At 41.6% G+C, this 21,947-nt stretch overlaps 1 protein-coding gene across 3 annotated transcripts in view; it reads right to left on the reverse strand.

Annotated features, from left to right (window-relative positions):
• proca (protein C (inactivator of coagulation factors Va and VIIIa), a) overlaps nucleotides 1–21,581 on the reverse strand; it is a 31,843-nt gene extending 10,262 nt beyond the window's left edge. The window contains exons 1-7 of one of the 3 annotated variants that reach the window (XM_073040788.1): nucleotides 21,472–21,581; nucleotides 15,582–15,626; nucleotides 15,209–15,303; nucleotides 14,141–14,301; nucleotides 11,590–11,614; nucleotides 3,715–3,828; nucleotides 309–449 (exon numbers count right to left, since the gene is read on the reverse strand). In XM_073040788.1, coding sequence (XP_072896889.1) covers nucleotides 309–449; nucleotides 3,715–3,828; nucleotides 11,590–11,614; nucleotides 14,141–14,301; nucleotides 15,209–15,275 — 508 coding nt within the window. In that variant the 5' untranslated portion in view covers nucleotides 15,276–15,303; nucleotides 15,582–15,626; nucleotides 21,472–21,581. Of the gene's footprint in view, nucleotides 1–308; nucleotides 450–3,714; nucleotides 3,829–11,589; nucleotides 11,615–14,140; nucleotides 14,302–15,208; nucleotides 15,304–15,581; nucleotides 15,627–21,113; nucleotides 21,285–21,471 lie in introns of those variants that run through there. The other 2 variants (XM_073040789.1, XM_073040790.1) reach the window with 2 other exon arrangements.
• Between the last annotated feature and the right edge of the window lie 366 nt (nucleotides 21,582–21,947).

A 21,947-nucleotide genomic window follows, 5' to 3' on the forward strand; every position in this document is an offset into this window, starting at 1 on the left:
GATTTTATATTCTTATATATGGTACATTTTCTTATTTTAGAAAAGAGAGACATTCTCTTTTCTCTATGCTCTCTCTCATATTGTTTCCACATGCCCCATTTTTCTTATTTGGCTATGAGCTATTTTCTCCCTTTGCCCAACTGCTCTGTTGGGTTCACCTTATACCCGTTCACAAGAAGGGTCATTTATAGAAGCCAATCTAGCACCCATGTACTTTGCATTATCGACTTGGTACTATTTAATGTCAGTTCTCAAAGAAGGAGCAGAAATATGAAGAATATTACCCTTAAGACTGGGAAACTCCTCACCTTTAGGAATGCAGGAGAAGCCGTCATCACTTAGATCGTAGCTGTTCACACACGAACATTCCCGCCTATTTCTCAAAGGAATTTCTTTACAGATATGTGTACAATAACCATAATTGTCAGAGCAGTTTGTTGCCTTCAGTGCTGAAATCATTAAATATTGAAATTAAACTTTATCCATGGATGACTCAGGATTGATTAGACCAAGTAACAGTGCTGAACAAACAAACTGAAAAATTACCTCAGCAAAGGAAACACCTATACCACACATGCATTATTCCGAAGAGTTTATTAAGGGCTATGGCATGGAATTATACCCTTTGAACTGGTTAGTTAAAGACAAATTCTCAATTTTCTCTTTCAAGTACACAAGTATCTAATTTTTATGTGAGGTACAAGAACTTGCGTTAGTGAATCAGATGAATCTGTCAATTTTCTATTAATGCAGTTCCTTTAGGGTGTTACCATAACGATGGGACAGGTAACTACTTGTCAGTGAAGACGATAAGCAGCTGGAGAAGCTGAAATTTGATTGATTTGTAAACAATTAAGTATTGGCTTTCTCATTTCCTCCAGCGGGTATGCCGGCTGGAACAGGACTGTAGCCTCACACAGAAGTCCATATACTATGTTCAAGAGCAGCCACTCCATAAAACACAATTCCCATTTGCAAGCAGGAACCATTGGGTGAGGGGAAAGTACGGTGAAATAATTGGGGCGATTTACAGTACTGTGCAAAAGTCTTAAGCACATATATATAGCTAGGGTGCCTAAGACTTCTGTAAAGCACTGTAGTAATTTTATGTATTGCACTGTATTGCTGCCACACACAAAAAAACAAATTTCATGACATTTGTGAGTGATGATAAACCTGATTCTGATATGGGTTTCTGTTGTGGACTGAGAGTGGGAAGTGGGAATCGTGGTTGGAAAGAGGGGAAGGGAGAAGGAAGCACCGGAGAGACATTCGGTGATGATCAATAAACAAATTGTTTGGAACCAAACAACCTTGCCTGGTGTCTCAGGGCTGGGTGTGTCTGCACCCGCGGCACTCCACCCTCGTCCTTCCCAGAATCTTCTGCTCCCACCAGGTTTACAAACTCGCTCTCCGTTCCATGTTGACAAATACAGCACCGTGCAAAGGTCTTAGGCACCCCAGCTATACATATGTGCCTAAGACTTTTGCAGAGTACTGTATATTTTTGGCCAGGTCACTAAAGGTGTTGTTGGATTTATTAAGCAAGAGCCTCAGTAGGGTACGTACTGGTGTGGTCATGCTTCACATATAGTTAAATAGCCCTATTTCAGAAATTGAGATGGATTCACAATGAATGGTGCACCACATGGAAGATCTGTTGTGCCCCTTCAGCAGTTTTTATTGTCTTACACCAAACAGAAGCCCTGCTTAGTCACAAATTTGATCTGAAAGGCACTGCTGGTGTTTCTAGGCTATGACATTTAGCTGTTCTAGAAGGAAAATTGGGGGTTTAGGGTCACTAGTGAACAGCACTGCAGAATTATGCTGGGGGTTTGGACTTCAAACACTACAGATAAGTCAGTGCAGACTCTCTCTAGGCCTTGATGACTGACAATGCATTAACGTCAAAGGAGAAAATCTGCAGATTCTGGAAATCCCAGCAACACTCGCAAAATGCTGGAGGAACTCAGCAGGCCAGGCAGCATTTAGGAAAAGGGTACAGTCGACGTTTCTGGCTGAAACCCTTTGGCAGGACTGGAGAAAAAAGCTGAGGAGTAAATTTAAAAGGTGGGGAAGAGGAGAGAGAACCACCAGGTGATAGGTGAAACCTATGAAGATGAAGTGGAGAGCTGGGAAGTTGATTGGTGAAAAAGACAGAAGGCCATGGAAGAAAGCAAAGTGGGAGGAGCACCAGAGGGAGGCAACGGGCGGGCAAGGAGATAAGGTGAGAGTGGGAACAGGGGATGGGAAATGGTGAAGGTGGTGGGGGGGGGGGGAACATTACCGGAAGTTTGAGGAACTGATGTTCATGCCATCAGGTTGGAGGCTACCCAAACGGAATATAAGGTGTTGTTCCTCCAACCTGAGTGTGGCCTCATCATGACAGTGGAGAAGGCCAAGGATGGACATATTGGAATGGGAGTGGGAGTGGGAAGTGGAATTAATATGGGTGGCCACTGGGAGTTCCCGCCTTTTCTGGCAGACAGTGAGCAGGTGCCCGGCAAGTGGTCTTCTGTCTCTTTCACCAATCAACTTCCCAGAACTTTACTTCATCCTTCCCGCTCTAGGTTTCACTTATCGCCTGGTGTTCCACTTTTCCCTCTCCCCATCTTTTAAATCCACTCCTCAGCTTTTTTCTCTGGTCCTGCCGACGAGTTTCGGCCCGGAACATAGTCTGTACTCTTTTCCTAGATGCTGCCTGGCCTGCTGAGTCCCTCCAGCATTTTGTGTGTTTTGAACACATTAATGTGTTTACGTCAGTTTCGCTGTATGCTTTTAATGGGCAACAATGAGGCTAACTTTGAGTTCCAGACAGTAGAGTTAAAAATTAAAATAAAAGAGAAACCCTTCCCCGAATGCCTGTTTTCAGTTTATACAAAATGGGTTTTGGCGCATGTGACAACTGTGCTAACTCAGTTAGCTTTGTCAGTAAGTCTTTGACCTGAAATATTTACTTTGTTTCTTTCCCTGCAAATTTTACCCTGACTCACTGAGCGCTCTGGAAATTTTCTGATTTTATTTTGTATTGCCAGTATCTACGGTTTTGGATTTCTATACTTAAGTTATTTTAGTGAGACTGTGAACCACAAATGTAACTACAATATTTTTCCTCTGGTAAAATTGCCCCCCTTTTACTATGAGAAGTTTCTGTACTTCATTTTTCCTCTGTCATTTAAAAAGGCACTCTTTGCCCAGAAAATTGGACATTAGATTTTTTGCAGTGAATCACATGTCTCTCCCCTCATAACTTATTTATTAACAGAGAGCTGTCATTAAATATACCATAAATGGAAAACCTTTGGGGTAGATTTCCCAGAGCTCAGGTAATCAAGCAATTGAAGTGAAGTCACAAAGGCCGAGTCCATCAGTTACACCATTGCTCTCGGGCCCAGAGGAGCAGGGTGTTCCCTCATCAGCCCAAAAACCAAATCTGCTCCTTTCCTTCAGCTTGATTACAACATTCCTGACATTGCCTACTGTCCACACCCTCTCTCGATAAGGTCATAGGGAAGATTTTCATAGATCAATACATGGCGAACTATGAGAGTTCTGATGGCTGATTCAGACTGTAACTGCATTTATATTGTTTGATGCTCTCATAAGACACAGAAATGTAAGTGTCTAATTTTATTAAACACAAACACAATAAACAACAATGCATGGAAGTGTTGAACAAGGACATCAGTTCAAATGAAAAAGATTAAACGTTACCGTATTGACATTGTGGCCCATCTCGACCCTGAGGACAGTGGCAATAGTAGCCCCCAATCAGATCCTGGCAAGTTGCATTGCTGGCACATGGATTAGATTCACACTGGTCACCGTCTATGATGGATCACAGAGACACTTGAAAAATGTAAACTTCCACTCTCATTAACTTCATCAACTACTCTTGCTCAAATATGATACACAATTTTAGATATGGATTGATACACACATCCCATAAACATGATAAACTCAGAGACAACATTGATGAAGGTCAGTATGTAACTGGAATCAGATATGTTTATGTTTTAATAACATAGATCTGCAAACATTCTTAATCTATGTGGTAAATGAGGAACGGAAGGCTTTTAACTTGTAATTTCAATACTGAGGATACTGTGTTAACCTTTGATTGTTTCAATATTTTTCATTCTGATTTCCAAAGGAAACCGTATTAAAATATTAGGATAAAAAGCATTAGGTAGTCATGTAATGATCTTAAAATTAAAAAAAAAAATTAATTGAAAAGGACATTGTCAAGGAGTAATCTGCAACAACTTAAATGTAAACCTTAATGCTCAAATAACATTTTCAACTCAGTGATAAATTTACAGGCTAGTGTACTTTGCTGTAGTACTGAAGGAGTTCTGCATCCAGAAGTCTTGTTTCTCAGATGAGTTATCAAACTAAGACTCCTTCTGCCCTCTCAGATAGGCGGAAATAAAATTATGGGGAAGTGTAGTGGAAGGGGCAAGTGTCAGGAAAGGCCGAATATTAATTGTTTGAGAGTACAATGAATTTTGTTAAGTCTGGGAGTAGATTGAGCCACATATGCCAAAAATTATCTTTTGTCATGTAAACATGATGAAATATTGGGTGTGTGTGTGTGTGTATATATATATATAATATTAGTTTATGGTATAAGACTCAGATATTGGTGAAGGCACTATGGATAAATCTCCCAGTCTTCAAAATAGACAAGTAGATAAGGAGGATCTTTTGTATCACCAGAGATGACAGGGCAACTGAAAGCACTATCTGTCAGCCAGAAGTCAGCATACTGGACAGTGAACCACTTCCTTTGTTTTAAGTTGTAATGTCAGTCTTGATTTCAAGTGAGGCTTGAGCCTAGGACTTCTGTTGTGAATGCTAGAATAGAACTATGAGTGACAACTTGGTAATTAAGATTCTTTTCAGGTGGAAAAGGTAGCCCCAGACTTCCTGGTTGTGGAAGCTTGGAACTGACCGAAATGTCTAATGGGAACAGTAAGGATGGCTGAATTATTGAGGTCTACAACAGTCCACAATCTCTGCAGGTAAATGACCAGTCAGTCCTGTGGGAGTTTGTGTGGTAAGGGTGGCACTTTTTCCACACAGTTCCACAAAATTTTAATGAAGGTGTTATGTTGGTGGGACCAATCAATTTTAAGTTTATTACATCTGCCAGACTGTATAATTTTAGCTTGTTAAACTCCAAGATCACCCATACTAGAAAAACACTATGCTGTCTGTAGCCCATCTAACTAAGAGAATTTCATCGGGGCAAATGACTGGTTCAGGTTTTCAAACATGCTAATGCTTTCTTTTGTTTCAAGCTCCTTCTGTTCTTTAAAAAAGTCTGGAAAAGATGTGGCACTGGACAGGGTCCAGAGGGGGTCAACAAGAATGATTCCAGGAATGAAAGGAGCATTTGTAGGCTCTGTGTCTGTTCTTAGTTCTGTTATTTTTCATTACTTATTTTAACTTAATAATTTAATAGACATATATACTTAATGTAACTCATTTTTTCCTCTACATTTACTTATCATGTGTTTCATTGTACTGTTGCCATAAAGTTAATAAATTTCACGACATATGCCAGTGAGATTAAATCTGATTCTGACTCTGAACTTGCTGGAGTTTAGAAGAATGAGGTGTGTAGGGGGTGGGGGGGGGGGGCGATCTCATTGAAACCTATTGAATACTGAAAAGCCTATACAGAGTGGATACAGGAAGATATTTCCTGTCATAGCTGACCCTAGGACCTGAGGACACCACCTCAGAATAGAGGGACATTCACTTGGAACAGAGATGAAGAAAAACCTCTTTAGTCACTGGGTGGTGAAACTGTAGAATTCATTGGCACATACGGCTATGGACGTCAAGTAATTGGGTATACTTAGTGCAGAGTTTGATAGATTCTTGATTTGGGGTTGTCAAAGATGGTGGGGAGAAGGCAGGAGAATGGGTTTGAGGGAGTTAATGAATCAGCTATGATGGAATGGTGGAGCAGATCTGTTGGGCTGAATGGCCTAATTCTGTTTCTATGTCTTATGGGCTAAAACAAATGAAAGGGTCAAGAACTATTGTGTCAGACTTTACACTGAGAAACAGCAGGCAGAAGAGGTTCATCAGGAAACCACGGTTACGGTGTTCCAAAAGCCAACAGATCATCTAAAGAAGTCAGAATAGAGTTCCACATTTTTTGACGGCTTGCAGAAGTGCAATGTAGTGAGAGGATTAAGAACAAAGAAGATTAAGTACTTGAGGCTGAGAAGAAATGAGAAGTTTTTTTTTAGTACAAAAGGGGAAAAAGGGCTAAATAGTGGCAAGTTTAGCTACGTTGAAGGAATGTTAAGTGCATTAAGATCAAGGATACATAATGAAATTAATAATTTGACTGGATGAAGATACATGGTGCCATGATTCAAGAAGCTTTTCTGTAACAGGAGCTTAGACTTTTCGACTAGTGTTACTGTAAGCTCATTGGTACCTATTCATTCTGAGTTAGCTAATACTGTTAATAAAATGACATGATTTGAAATTATAGGCTTGTGTCTGCTTCATTATGGGTCAATTGTGACCCAAAAGACATTTTTGGTAGGTTACTTGGCAAAAGCAGTACAGTATCATTGACTCTCAAGAATAGATGTAACATCTTTAATTGATGAGTTGCAAATATTATTAGATACTGTGGGATTATCAGTGGATATACCCTCTTCTGACATCCTCATGGTCCTGATGAAACAGCTGAAGATTGTTGGGCCCAGGACACTGTCCCTGGAACTCCTGCAGTGATGTCTGGGGGCTGAGCTGACTGACTTTTAATCATAACGATTTGCAGCAGTGACAGATATGAATCCAGCCAGTCCAGAGAAGAACCCTGGTAAAAGTTTTGTTCCAACAGGGCTCATTAATTAATTTTTTGTGTTGCAGGATAGAAATTTCAAAAGAAGCAAGCGGGGGCAGTCAGGAAATTCTGCGTGCACACATTGCTAGGAGACGGATTTTGCATAGTGAGAGATTTGAAAAGAAGCAACTGGGGGCAGGCGGGATATTCTACGTTACACACATCGACAGGAGACGTTAGATTTTGAGTGGTGGGAGAGGGATTTCAGAAGAATCGTGTGGGGACAGTTGGGGCATTCTGTGCACCACACTTTGAAAGGAGAAATTGGATTTTGCATAATTAGGCATATGGAAAGGGCCAATAAAAATAAGTTAGGTTTAAGCAGAGTGGCATTGTAGGTGTGGCTATTGTGTGAGAGGGCCAGTGTTAGAGAGGCTTGGCTCATGGAGGCTACAGAGAGGAGAGGCTGTAGGTAGATTTTTTCAATCAGTATCTCTTTCTTCTTGCACGGTTGTGGAAGCTGTGGTAAGGTAACAGTTAATAACAACATCCAGGCGAGAATGGCTGCAGTGGTGTGTAGGCAAACCCAGACAAAGGAGATCTTTGGAGTGAAATCACCAGAGACACCTCAGATGAGATAGATTGGGGGTGATAGCAGCAGTGCGTACTCAAACCAGTGAGGCCTCTGTCGTGAGGCTTTTCCAGAAAGATCTTCCTAAAACATAATACCCAGAGGTGCAGTGCTGCTGGGGAGCACAGCTCTGGCACCTCTGGGTGTGACACATATATAGAGAGGATATAGGAAATGGCAAGCATTTTATCAGCTCCGGCACCTAAAAAATTAGCACTGCACCCCTGATTGGGGGTATAGTGAACAGTGAAGAAGGCTATCATAGTTTGCAGAGGCATCTAGACCAGCTGAAAAAATAGGCTGAAAAATGGCAGATGGAGTTTAATGCAGACAAGTAGGAGGTGGGAGGACATGCTGTGAGTGATAGAGCACTGAGGAGTGTGATAGAACAGTGATCTGGGATGCAGATCTATAGTTCTTTGAAAATGGTTGTCACAGGTAGATAGGGTCATAAAGAAAGCTTTCAGCATATTAGCCTTCATAAATCAAACAAGTATTGAATACGGGAGTTGGAATGTTATGTTAAAGGTTTGTAAGACTTTGGTGAGGCCTAATTTGAGCATAGTGCCCATTTCTGGTCACCTAACTACAGAAAGGTAGGTACAGAAAGAATATACAAGCGGGCGTTTGGGCTCATTCCAACGGTCCAGTCAGCAGCAGGAGCAGGCCACAGCGATGAGGTTTCTCGCGGGTTAACAACACCTGTTGAAAAGTACAGAAGGGACAGGCGGGTCAACCATTATTAGGAGTAGGCCAGTGGTGAGAGTAGGAGTGTCAGGCTTTGGCTCAAAGGAGGCTTCGGCTCAAGAGAGGCAGTGGCTCTGGGTAAGTTTCTGTTAAGTTTCCCTTTTTTTTATCTTACTGTACCTCGTGCAGTAAATGGCTATTGTGTGTTCTTCATGCCAGATGCTGGAGCCCTGGGAGACCCAGAGTCTCCCGGGGAACTACATCTGTGTGAAGTGCATCCGGCTGCAGCTTCTTATAGACCGTGTTAGTCAGACAGTCAGGAAGGGCAGGCAGATGATAGGACAAAATTACAGCTAGTAGGGTGAGTATCAGTGTATTAGGGATTCAAAATCAAAAAGGGTAGCAAATGCAGTACTCAAAGTGTTATATCTCAATGCACAGTGTATAAAAAATAAGGTGGATGATGTTGTGGGAGCTGAATGTCCAATGTTACACATTGTATAGGAGGGATAGGAAGGTAGGCAGAGGGGTTGGCGTGGCTCTGCTGGTGAAGAATGGCATCAATTCATTAGCAAGATGTGACATGGGATCAGAAGATGCGGAATACTTGTGGGTTGAGTTAAAAACTGCAAGGGTAAAAGGACCCTGATGGCAGTTGTATACAGGCCTCCCAAAAGTAGCTGGGATGTGGACCACAGATTACAATGGGAAATAGAAAAGGCATGTCAAAAGGGCAATGTTATGATAGTCATGGGAGATTTCAACATGCAGGTCAGTTTGGAAAATCAAGTTGGTAATCGATCTCAGGAAAGTGATTTTGTTGAATGCCTATGAGATGGCTTTTTAGAGCAGTTTGTTGTTGAGTCTACTAGGGGATCAGCTATACTGGATTGGGTGTTATGGAATGAACCGGAGGTGATTAGGGAGTTTAAGATAAAAGAACCCTTAGGAGGCAGTGATCACAGTATGATTGAATTCAGCTTGAAATAAAATAGGGAAAAAGTAGCAGCATTTTAGTGGAGAAAAGGAAATTACAGTGGTACGAGAGAGGAGTTGGCCAAAGTAAAATTGGAAGGAGATGCTGGCAGGCATACAACAAAGCAAAAATTAGCTGGAATTAGAGGATTGGGAAGCTTTTAAAAACCTACAGAAAGCAAATAAAAGAATCATTAGGAGGGAAAAGATGAAATATGAAAGCAAGCTAGCAAACAATATCAAAGTGGATAGTAAAAGCTTTTTCAAATATGTAAAAAATAAAAGAGAGATGAGAGTGGATATAGGACCACTAGAAAACTAGGCTGGAGAAATAATAACAGGGGTCAAAGAGATGGCAGATGAACTAAATGGGTATTTTGCATCAGTCTTCACTGTGGAAGACATTAGCAGTGAGCCAGATGTTGGAAGGAGAGAGGGAAGAGAAGTGAATGCAGTTACTGTTAGCAGGTGCCAAAAAGCTGTAAGATCTAAGGGTACATCAGTCATTTGGACCAGATGAACTGCACCCTAGGGTTCTGAAAGAGGTAGCAGTAGAGATTGTGGAGGCATTGGTGATGATCTTTCAAAAATCAGTGGACTCTGGCATGGTGCCAAAGGACTGGAAAATTGCAAATATCATTCCACTCTTTAAGAAAGGAGGAAGGCAGCAGAAAGGATGTTATAGACCAGTTAGCCTGACTTCAGTGGTTTGGAAGATGTTGGAGTTAATTGATGAGGTTATGGAGGACTTGGTGACCCAGGACAAAATAGGAAAAAATCAGCATGGTTTCCTTAAGGGAAAATCTTGCCTGACAAACCTGTTGGAATTCTTTGAGGAGATTACAAGTAAGATAGATAAAAGGAATGCAAATATGTTGTATATTTGGACTTTCAGAAGGCCTTTGACAAGGTGCCACACATGATGCTGCTTACCAAGTTAAGAGCCCATGGTATTACAGGAAACTTACTAACATGGTTAGAGCATTGGCTGATTGGTCGGAGGCAGGAAGTGGGAATAAAAGGATCCTTTTCTGGTTGGCTGCCGCTGACTAGTGGTGTCCCACAAGGGTCGGTGTTGGGACTGCTTCTTTTTATGCTGTATGTCAATGATGTAGATGATGGAATATTCATATCAAGTTTGCAGATGATACATAGATTGATGGAAGGGCAGTTAGTGTTAAAGAAACAGATAGGCTGCAGAAGGACTTAGATGAGGTGAGTAGGCAAGAAAGTGGCAAATGAAATACAATGTTGGAAAATGCATGATCATGCGCTTTGGTAATGGAAATAGATGTGCAGACTATTTTCTAAACAGGGAGAAAATCCAAAAATCTGAGATGCAAAGGGATTTGGGAGTCCTTGTTCAGAACACCCTAAATGTTAACTTGGAGGTAGAGCCGGTGGTGAGGAAGGCAGATGCAATGTTAGCATTAATTTGAAGAGGTCTGGAATACAAGAGCAGGGATGTGATGCTGAGGCTTTATAAGGCTGTGGTGGGGTCTCACCTTGAGCACTGTGAACAGTTTTGGGCTGCTCATCTAAGAAAAGATGTGTTGGCATTGGAGAGAGTTCAGAGGAGGTTCACAAGAATGATTCTAGGAATGAAAGGGTTATTATACGAGGAACATTTGATGGCTCAGGGTCTGTACTCGCTGGAATTTAGAAGGATTGGGGGCATCTCATTGAAACCTTTCGAATATTGCAAGGCCTAGACAGAGTAGATGTGGCAAGGATGTTTTCCATGGTGGGGTGTCTAGGACAAGAGGGCACAGCCTCAGGATCGAGGGGTATCCATTTATTATCCATCAGGACGAAGGGTCTCGGCCCAAAATGTCGACAGCGTTTCTCCCTATAGATGCTGCCTGACCTGCTGCATTCCACCAGCATTTTGTGTGTGTTGCTTAAGTAATTTCATAGCCATGATTTTAAAAATCCATTACTAAAATTACTCAATTCCACTTAACACAGGAAGTCTTACCATTATATGTAATATAATAAAGAGAATAAAATAATTTAATAATGGAATTACATGATAACTGAATTCCCCGCCATAGAAATGGCCTAATACTGGAAAGTAAGACCACCCATTCTACATCATTCTAATGAACATCACCTACAGGAACCAATGTGGCATGGAAAGACATCAATGGCCTGTTTAAAAATCTGCATGTTACTAGAGTAGGATGGGAGCAGAAAAATTGGGACTATAACACATCCAGCAAAAAACACAGCATGGGACGGAAGGGTGGAATTTTTGTTTGATGGCAGAACACTATTCTATTCTGTTTGAAATTGTTACTGATAGCATACTGGCTGATATATGAAGGAATATCTCACATTGAAGCTAATTGTAATCTTTTAGCCATCTTAAAGAAAATCACGGTTTACAATGAACATTAAAAACAAACGTTACTTTAATATTGTTTATTAATTCCTTTTTTAAATTTACTCCTAGCTTGTGAGAAAGCAGTTTACTCACCGACATACTTGTTCCAAAATATTAACTGTCAAAAAAGTATACAGTTGATTAGATGACTTAGTTAAATACCAAATACAGTAATCTCAGATCCTGTGTGAATGCAATTAATTAGAACACTTCTGTACTATATACCTAATGACAAGAACAAAACAATTTGGCAGATAAACTTCATCAAAAGCACATTGTGCAAAAAGCCTGTTCACATTTTAAAAAAATTAATCCGTCTACCACCATTTCATACAATTATGCTTACTGAACATTTTATTATTATTTTCCATAATCGCACTTCCTAAATTCCAGAATCCCACTCACCCACATCCTTGTCAAATTCATCAACTCAAGCTTTTCTCCATTTCCTTCAGTCTATTTTTTCTAGGCTTTGAACTCTTCATCATACTGAACTCATTTCTACATGGTGCTCATGTGTTGGAAATGCTATTTAAACCATCATGAACACTTTTATGCATATTCTCTGATCATATTCCTCTGGGTTGAGTCTATGCTTAAGAACAATTTATACTATTGTCCAGTAACTGAAATGAAAAATGTTATCTTTGATGCTTGCTTGCTTTTCAAGTTCAGAACCAAATGATAGTCTGTTAGTGTCATAGAATCATAAGAGCTTAGAAACAGGCCCTTTGAAGCAATTCATCCATGTCGTCAGTGTTAGCCGGTTCCATTTGTCCATTTGGCTCACAGCCTCATAAATCTCTTCTATCCATGTACTCCATTTTAAACATTGCTCATATGCCTGTCTCAACCACTACCTTTGGTTGCTCATTTCAAATACATTTCAGTTCTTGTGTGAAGAAGATGCCCCTGATCTTAAATCTACACCAACTTCTTGTTAGCACCCACTCCTTGTTAGCACCCACTCCCTGGGAAAAATGCCTGTGTGAACTATGTGCTTTCAACCTGTCTAAACCCTCATGACCTTATATTCCTCTATCAGGTCACCCTTCAATCTCCTGTGTTCCAGAAATAAATCCTAGTCTATACAAACTCTGCTGGTAACTCAGTCCCCCAAGTCCAGGCAACATCCTAGTAAATCTTTTCAGCACTCTTTTCCAGTTTTGTAACATCTTTCGTAGTAAAGTGACCAAAACCGGGCACAATTCTTCAAGTGTGGCCTTACCAATGTTTTACATAAGTGCAACCTAACTTCCTAACTCCTATATTCAATATCCTGACTGATGAAGGCCAACGTAGCCAACACATTCTTCACCATCCTGTCAATCTGTGATGGTGTTTTCAATGAATTACTCACTTGTTTCCCTTGGCCCCGCTGTTCTATTCCATCCCCTGGGGCCCTAGCATTCATTGTAGAAGTCCGACCCTGACTGATCTCCCAAAATGCAATCCCTCACATTTATCTGAAAGCCTCAGCCTACATACTAGCTGATCAAGATCCCTTGCAATTTTTCATAATACCATTTGCAAAAACACTTCAAAGTTCAAAGTAATTTTATTGTCAGACAACATATATCTCACCATATACAACCCCGGGATTCATTTTTTTTGTGTGCATCCATAGTAGGTGCAAAGAAACACAATGGAGTCAGTGAAAAATTGCATACAAGACAGACAAATGTCAACATGCAAAAGACAACAAACTTTGAAAATATGCAAAGAAAAAAATAATAACAACAAGCAATAAATATCGAGAACGTGAGATGAAGAATTGTTGAGCGTGTGTCCATAAGTTGTGGGAACAGTTTAGTGATGGGGTTCCTTCTGGTTCAAGTGTCTGATAGTTGAGGGGTAATAACTGTTCCTGAACCTAGTGGTGTGAGTCCTGAGGCTCCTTTACCTCCTTCTTGATGGCAACAGCGAGAAGGGAGCATGAAGTGGGTGGTGATGATGGTGCTTTCTTGTGGCAGTGCTACATGTAGATATGCTGAAAAGTGGGGAGGACTTTACCTGTATTGGACTGGGCCATATCCACTACTTTTTGCAGGCTGTTTCATTCAAGGTCATTGGTGTTTCCATGCCAGGCCATGATGCAACCAGTCAATATATTCTCTACCGCGTATCTGTAGAAGTTTGTCTCATAATTATACCATGTGTTACATGTTAAAGATTCACCAGATGGAGACGCCATGATATGTGCTCAGTCTCCAAGGAGCCAACTTACTTTAATTCAGAAATATGGAAGGGTTGGGTTTCTACCCTATACAATGTGGCGAAAAGCTGTTCCAAGGGTAAATACTGCAACTGAAGCCCCACTATCCAAACAATTCCCAGCAGAGGCCACTGTAAGGAGGAACTTCAGTAAGTTGTGAAGGTGAGCCAACTGCAGGACATCTATTGTTGCTTGAAATTAAGTAACTCATTCCAAAGAAGGTTGTGCAGAAGGGATTCACCAGAGGTACAAGGTTAGATATTCCTCCAGTGAAAGGCATTACAACACCAATTGTTTTCTCATGCATTAGTGTTACAACCATTCTGCAGAGATTCAAAGTATGTAAGTCTTTCCCTCAGTGCCTATATAATTATGACAGCTTTATTAAGGCAACCGGGGTTCTGCGTCGATTGACTGCAGGATACTTACAGCATCATCTGTTGTTGGGAAAATCTCTTTTACTTCTTCAAAATCACAAACTTCTTCGATACACTCTCTTTTTAAATTTCCAGCCTTGAATTCTTCAAAGAAGGAATTGTGCCGTTTCCTAATTCTCAAGACTTCAGAGGCTTTTTTTTCTGATAAAAATACTGAAAAGGAAAATAAAGAATCATCTTAGTTATTGCTCTCTGCAGGACATCTTACCAATCTGACATGAATTATGGCATTAGTACCAAGGCAGTATATCCTCCATACTAGTATAGCATTTGATCTAAACAAGGACAGTGCATCCTCTGTGTACAAAATGTTGGCGAAGATAAACTAGGAGTATTACACATACAGGACTGGGTTATGCGAAGGACATTATTAAACTGAAAAGAGTGCAGAGAAAATTTACAAGACTGTTGCCAGGACTTGAAAGACTGAGTTATGGGGAGAAGTTGGGCAGGTTAGGACTTAATTCCTGGGAGTGTAGGGACTGAGGGGAGACAATAGAGAGATTTATTAAAATCACGAGATGAATGCACTTAATCTTTCTCCCCAGGGAAAGGAAATCTAAATCTGGTATTTCCAGACAGGAAACCAATCTGCGCAAATGTTACTGAGATAATTGTGTAAACTATTTAGAGCAAAATAGGATTATGGGCAGCAGAGTTCTGGGTGAATGACAAAAGGTGTGCTACTTTAGGAAAAGAGTTGTTAAGTTTAGAATTAACTAAGCTAGGTATGAGGGTTTCAGCAGGAAACATGATGGAACAAAGTCAATGCAGATTCTACAAAGTTAGAAGGTGGCGATTTAGGTAATGAAGCAAGTGAGTAGCTCGAAACTCATTTCTGAGTCAGAAGAGCACATAATGTGCACCAGGGTAATATGAACTTTGTACCCTGGACAGTGTACAGTCTTGCCAGAATGATGAATCACCTACAAAGAAAGGCTGCCCCCGTTTCACCGAAATGTAGAATGGACGGAAGGGAAGGTCGTCGACGGACATCTATCTCAGGGTTAAGTACTTCCTGAGCATTACTGCAGCATAGTTATTTAAATTTCATACTGACCTGAGTAGCTGGGCACCACGATATGAGCAACCGCAAGAAATATTAAGCAACAGCAAGCCTTCACCATTGTGCAGTCACGTTAATCAAGCCCCCACCTACAAAAGGAAAGCAAAATTCTAACACGCACTGGGGTAGTACGTAGTTAACCAGGTAATTCCCTGAAGGTTTCAATTATTTTCTTCAGTCTTACAGCAACCAAATCCTTCTTCTCTGTGTCTTTTCTTTTTAAATTCATTCCCTGCTTATGGATTGCCAATCTCTAATTACTTTTGAACCCAGTGGCCTTCTAGACCTCTTCAAGGCAAACCTTGATTGTATTTTTACAGAAATATCATCATTAAGCATGCCCACCTCAGCATCTTGACAAACTTACCAGAGGATTCTTCACTTCAAACTTCTGGGTTTTGCCCTCTCTTTGCTACAAAGGCAAATAACAAGAAGGTCAAATCAGCAGTCAAATTCATGAAACAAATCATAAGAAGATCAAATAAATTACCAATTACTCTTGCACAAAGACAGTCACATGCTGATTTTCCATTCCTGATGTTTTTGCCCTATTTGAACATTTGAAATCAGGATGAGGACAATTAGTTCTTAGCAGAGGCCGAGGCTTCAGACTCTAGTGTTTTAGTACCAGAAGCAACATGCGTATTCCTGGTCCTGAGAGATACCAGGACTCTCTCTTGTGGAATCCAGGTACGTTCCTAGAGTGAAACCTCAGCATACCTAGGCCTTCACTGGAGTACAGACTTTGGGAGTGATATGATATGCCAGAGGCAAAAAACTGTGTGTTGGTATTTATTTTGTTCCTGTGGGATCAGAGTTGTCATAAAAGACACGGTTATAGTGGGTTGCAATGGAGGAACTGATCAGTCATTCAACACTGGATGGTGTGGACTCATTGGAAGCAAAGTGCTTGCTGTTACTTCAGCTTTCTGCCAGTCTGTCCTGCGTGCATTCGTGAATGTACGTCAGTAATGGAATCTCAAGAGTGAGCACGTGAGTGGACTACAGCTTACGCCTGTTGGCCTATCCTTCTGGCCTGACTTACGCACTCTTGTTCCCAGTGAGTAGCCATGGGAAAATTCCTCACTGAGAATATGTACCTGTATCTCATCTGGTGCTTGTGAGAAATCTAGTAATGGTCTACTAGTCTTACCCTATGCATTAAGAGGCAGTAGAACTTTCAGCAGTTAAAAGAAAGGGGACAAGGGTTGGGGTGTGCCAAGGGAGAGCAGACACGTAGGTGTCATAGTGTCATGCAGAGCTTGTGGGATGACCTGACTGGAAGAACACAGCTTGTGCAGCTTCAGAGCTGTGTGCCAGACATGGTTATAAGCAGCACTGGGGTCCCACAGGGGACTGTATTGGCTCCCTTCCTGTTTGTCCTGTAAACCTCATACTGTAGGTGCAACACTGAGTCATGTCATCTGCAGAAATCCTCTGACTCAGCAATAGTTGGGTGTACAAAGGGAGAACGGGAGGATGAATACAGGGCCCTGGTGGAGGACTTTGTCAAATGATGCAAGCTGAGTCATCTGCAATTCAACATCAGAAAGACAAAAGAGATGGTGATGGACTTTAGAAAGACTAAGCCAGCATTGCTCCCTGTTACTATTGATGGTGAGGGCGTGGATGTTGTTGAGGACCTATAAGTACCTGGGGGTGCAACTGGATGACAGATGAGTGGAGCATCAACACAGAGGCTGTGTACAAGAAGGGCCAGAGTTGCCTCTACTTCCTGAGGAGACTGAGGTCCTTTGGAGTATGCAGGCCTCTCCTTCACATATTCTACTAGTCTGTTGTCCCCAGTACAATCTACTATGTGGTGGTGTGCTGGGGCAATGGCATCAACATGGGTGATGCCAACAGGCTCAATAAATTGATTAAAAAGTCTGGCTCTATTATAGGAGTCAAACTGGACACACTGGAGGCCGTGGTAGAACAAAGGACCCTATGGAAAATCCTGGCAATTCTGGACAATGTTTCTCACCCTCTGCATGCCACCTTGACCAAACAAAGGATCACTTTTAGTAATAGACTAAGACGACTGTGCTACTCCAAAGAGCGCTACACGAGGTCATTCTTAGCCATTAGGCTCTATAATGAGTCAACCTATAACTGGGGAAGTGATGACCCCCTCCTGTTAGACTGTTTGAGGTAACTTAATTTTTTATTCTTTCTACTTCTCTTCTAATATTTATATCTGTGCATTTGTAATGCTACTGTGACACTGTAATTTCCTGTGGGATCAATAAAGTATCTACCTATTGAAGCAACGCACACAAAATGCTGCAGGAACTCAGCAGGCCAGGCAGCATCTGTGCAAGAGGGTACAGTCGGTGCTTCGGGCCGAGAACCTGCGATGGTTCTACAAGATTGGGTTGTAGACTACCCAGGTGGACTAAGATTTGCCATTCTAGTTTGCTTTTTACCTCAGTCTAGCAAACTACATAAAGAACACTTCATACTCTCTCTCTTTCTCTCCTTCCTATTCATCCTTGGCCCTCCCATTTTAGTCTCCTTTCCATTCCCAAAAACACTTTCCAGCAGCCTCCACCCTCAAATCCCCACTCAATTTTGTCCCTCTTACTATCCTGGCTCCATTCACACACTGCACATGTACCTCACCTACCAGATCCCCTCATCCTCCTGGTTCCATCGACCTACAATCCCTTAAATCACTCTCCTTACTTCATATTTTGGCACCTTCAGCCCTGATTTCCCCACATAACCCTCCATTCTCTGGCTCACTGTTACCCCCACTACCAGGTTCCATATTCCCCTTTTATCTTCCTTTGTCTGCTTCCACCTATCATCCCCCCTGCCTCGGTCTTCCAACTCATCCCTCTTGGCCCCATCATTTCTCACCCTCCCTGGTCCATCTTTCACTCTCCTCTTTATATTCGCTGTTTTTCCTCTCAGTCCTGATGGAGAATCTCAACCCAAAACATCAACAATTCCTTTGCTCCACAGAAGCAGCTCAACTCACTGAGTTCCTCTAACAATTCTATTTTGCTCTAGATTACTGCAGTCTCTTGAATGTTATACTGTTAATAATTCAACTATTTGCACTTCCTTGGTTTCCTTCAATATTCCCGAAATATGAAAACCCTGTTCTCAATTGGCTTGCTTCAAATTTAGAAGCTTGCTCACTGTGAACTTTAAACTGACTTGCTTACCATGCTCAATATCATCCATTTTTCACTCAGTAACATCTCTGAATGCATTGTGCTTTGTTTGAACATGATTGTGCATCATTTCTACATTTACAAATTAAACTAAACTCAGTGACCACTTTATTTAGGTATCTCTTATACCTGATATAGTGGTCACTAAATGTAAGTTCATGGTCTGTTGCTCCTTTTGATTGCTATCAATTTAATAAATTGTATTGTATGCTCTAACTGCAGTCTATTTTGGATGCAGGGCCACCCACTGATACTTCTTCATTTTAGCTTTCTGTGTTTTATTTAGTTTCTGGTGTAATTCATTCTGTTTTGTATCTGATTTATCTTTTTGTGCCTAACTGCCTTAACATTGACATTGATTTTGATTTGTATTCTTTCCAAAATGGAAAGCAGCTCAGCATCAGGGCAGAACTTCTCATGAGGTCAGTGAGATTTCAGAAAAGGGATCAATGCTCCTGATTGGCTACATTATAGCCCCATATTATATGAGATAGCACATCATCAGTTTGAGGTACAAAACCCATTATAATTGGAAGATTGTTAGAGAGCATAGGGTCCCACATAAGTGAATTGAAATATGATGTATTGACAGCATGGCATCTGGTTTCAAAAGCTGATATCCTATGCTTCATTCTTAAAATTTGTTATATTTTGATAATATGCATTTCTTTTAACATTAATCGGTTTTATTGAGCAACACAGAATTACAAAATATCCCATACTACTCTGCATGTATATTTTCATGAGAGAGGAATATTTTGGTACTTCAGGTTGGAAACAAAAACTCTGCAATTATCTGAAAAATATTGTTGCTACCCTTACTTCAAATACGCTCCAGATAATTTCTCAATTTATTTGTGAACTTGATTATATAACTCTCTTCTTGGCAGGTTATCACAACACATTTTTAAAAAAAGTCAAACTGACATATTACAGCTAAGATTGGAGAACGTCAATGCACCAGCATCCAGCCCAGGGATTACCAGAGACCCCACACATAGGCCAGGGAACATTACAGACCCTACACATGGACCAGGAACAGCAGTGACTCAACATTAAAGGACCAGGAACAGCAGTGACCCAACATATGGACCAGGGAACATTACAGACCCTACACATGGACCAGGAACAGCAATGACCCAACATACGGACTAGGGAACAGCAGTGACTCAACATTAAAGGACCAGGAACAGCAGTTACCCAACTTATGGACCAGGGAACATTACAGACCCTACACATGGACCAGGAACAGCAATGACCCAACATATGGACTCGGGAACAGCAGTGACTCAACATTAAAGGACTAGGAACAGCAGTGACCCAACATATGGACCAGGGAACATTACAGACCCTACACAAGGACCAAGGAACAGCAGTGACTCAACATTAAAGGACCAGGAACAGTAGTGACCCAACATACACACCAGGGAACATTACAGACCCTACACAAGGACCAAGGAACAGCAGTGACTCAACATTAAAGGACCAGGAATAGCAGTGACCCAACATACGGACCAGGGAACATTACAGACCCTACATATGGACCAGGGAACAGTAGTGACTCAGCATACAGACCAGGTAACATTACAGACCCTACACATGGACCAGGGACAGCAATTACCCAACACATGGACCAGGGAATACAATGATCACACGGATCAAGGCACATTAATGTGCCTGCTCAGGCCCAGTGAACATCATTGACCTGATACATGTCCTAGGTGTGGTTAGCCAGTCAGAAATAATTATTAATCCAGCACTTGAGCAAGTGATCTGTGTTGATCAATCACAATAGCAGCAATCGTCAATGACCCACCCTCACAGGCCAGCTATGGTTAATGCCCCAGTACACTAGGGCAGGTATAATCAATGGCCCAGCCCACCATCCACCTTAAAGTAACTCATTACACAGATGTAAAAAAAAATGGTCCACTCTACAGGCCAGGGTCTACCTCTGTCTCACTGCAGAGGCCACTGTGACATGGGATCAGCACTGAACAATCATCAGGCCAGGTACCTCTGCTGAACCTTCACAGACACTGAGATGCATTATTTACCCACCACAGAATCCAGGAACAGGCACTGAAGAATGGCAGGACTTGGGAATCTGTTGGCTTGTGTACTAGGTCTCTGGTGAACTGAACTTTTGGGGCTGGGATCACTGCAAATGTTAGGGATCTGCACAGACCCAAGATCATCAGAGGCCCACTGTACAAGTGACCCAGAACACAGGCCTACTGACCCAACCCCTGGGTCAGGGAACAAACAGTGATCCAGCACAAGAGCCACAGATTGCTACTGAGTTACAACACACACCATGGACACCAGTGACCAGCACACTGTCAGGGAATACCAGTGAACTAGAACACATGCTAACGGCCATCACTGTCTAAATACACATATCAGAGATTGTTTGTGACTCTTGGTAAAGCTGAGGAACATCTGTGACCAAACCTACAGCACAGGATACATCATCAATTCACCATAAAGTGACCCACTGCATGAGCAAGGAGAGTCAGTGATCCATAGTAGAAGCTAGGAAGAGACCAATTGACTGCAGTAACCTGAGAACAATATTAATCCATCACACAGGCTGGCCCTAATGAAAAATCTAGGAACCAATGCTAAATTCACGGCAAATCCCGGGAACCAATGCCGACCCACTACAGAGCTCCAGAACCAACACCAGCTCACGGCAAATCGCAGGAACCAACCTCCAACCCTCTGCAGAACTCCGGAACCAACTCCGACTCACGGCAAATCCCAGGAACCAACAAAGACTCACAAAAGAACTCAGAAATCCACATGGATGAGTTGTCAATCCGGGTAAAAGAGTGTGCACTGCAGAGGCTTGGGATCAGCGCTGACCCATCATAAAGGTCAGAGTTCATCACTGACCCTCTGTAGAATCCAGGGATAAGCACTGTCGGGGTCAGCACTGACTCCCCTCCAGAGGCCAGAGGTCAACGCAGACCCACTGAAGAGGCCAGGTATCAGCACTGACAAAATAAAGATGTTTATTTTTCAAAATAGTAATTGATACAAAGGCTGGACTACAATATGGCGCAGTACCTTCAAATATAATTTGTCCACAAAAATCCAGATGGAATACTTTTCATCAGACAGCCATTAGGTAGCTTCTTGTATTTAAAACACCAAGCACAATCAAACACCAGAAAGCCTCAGTTAATGAGTAACTTCAAATATTTACTCAAAACCATCTGAATCCATGGGTAAATAAACGATGGCTGAGAGCACAAATTAGCAAAAGTGAGAGAGAAATACTGTAGAATTTGAAAGATACATCAATGAAAGTGTTTTCTCATCGTGAATACTTCAACGGACACTATAGCTAACCATGAATTTGCTGTTGCCTGCTCAGTCTGTTCTCTCTTTATTAAGATACAGCACACAATCGGCCCTTCTGGCCCTTTGAGCCATGCTGCCCAGCAATCCCCCAATTTTAATCCTTGCCTAATCACATTACAATTTACAACGACCAATTAATATACCGACTGGTACGTCTTTGGACCGTGGAGGAAACCGGA

This window comes from Hemitrygon akajei, chromosome 3 (genome assembly GCF_048418815.1).
Source record: "Hemitrygon akajei chromosome 3, sHemAka1.3, whole genome shotgun sequence".
NCBI lineage: Eukaryota > Metazoa > Chordata > Chondrichthyes > Myliobatiformes > Dasyatidae > Hemitrygon > Hemitrygon akajei.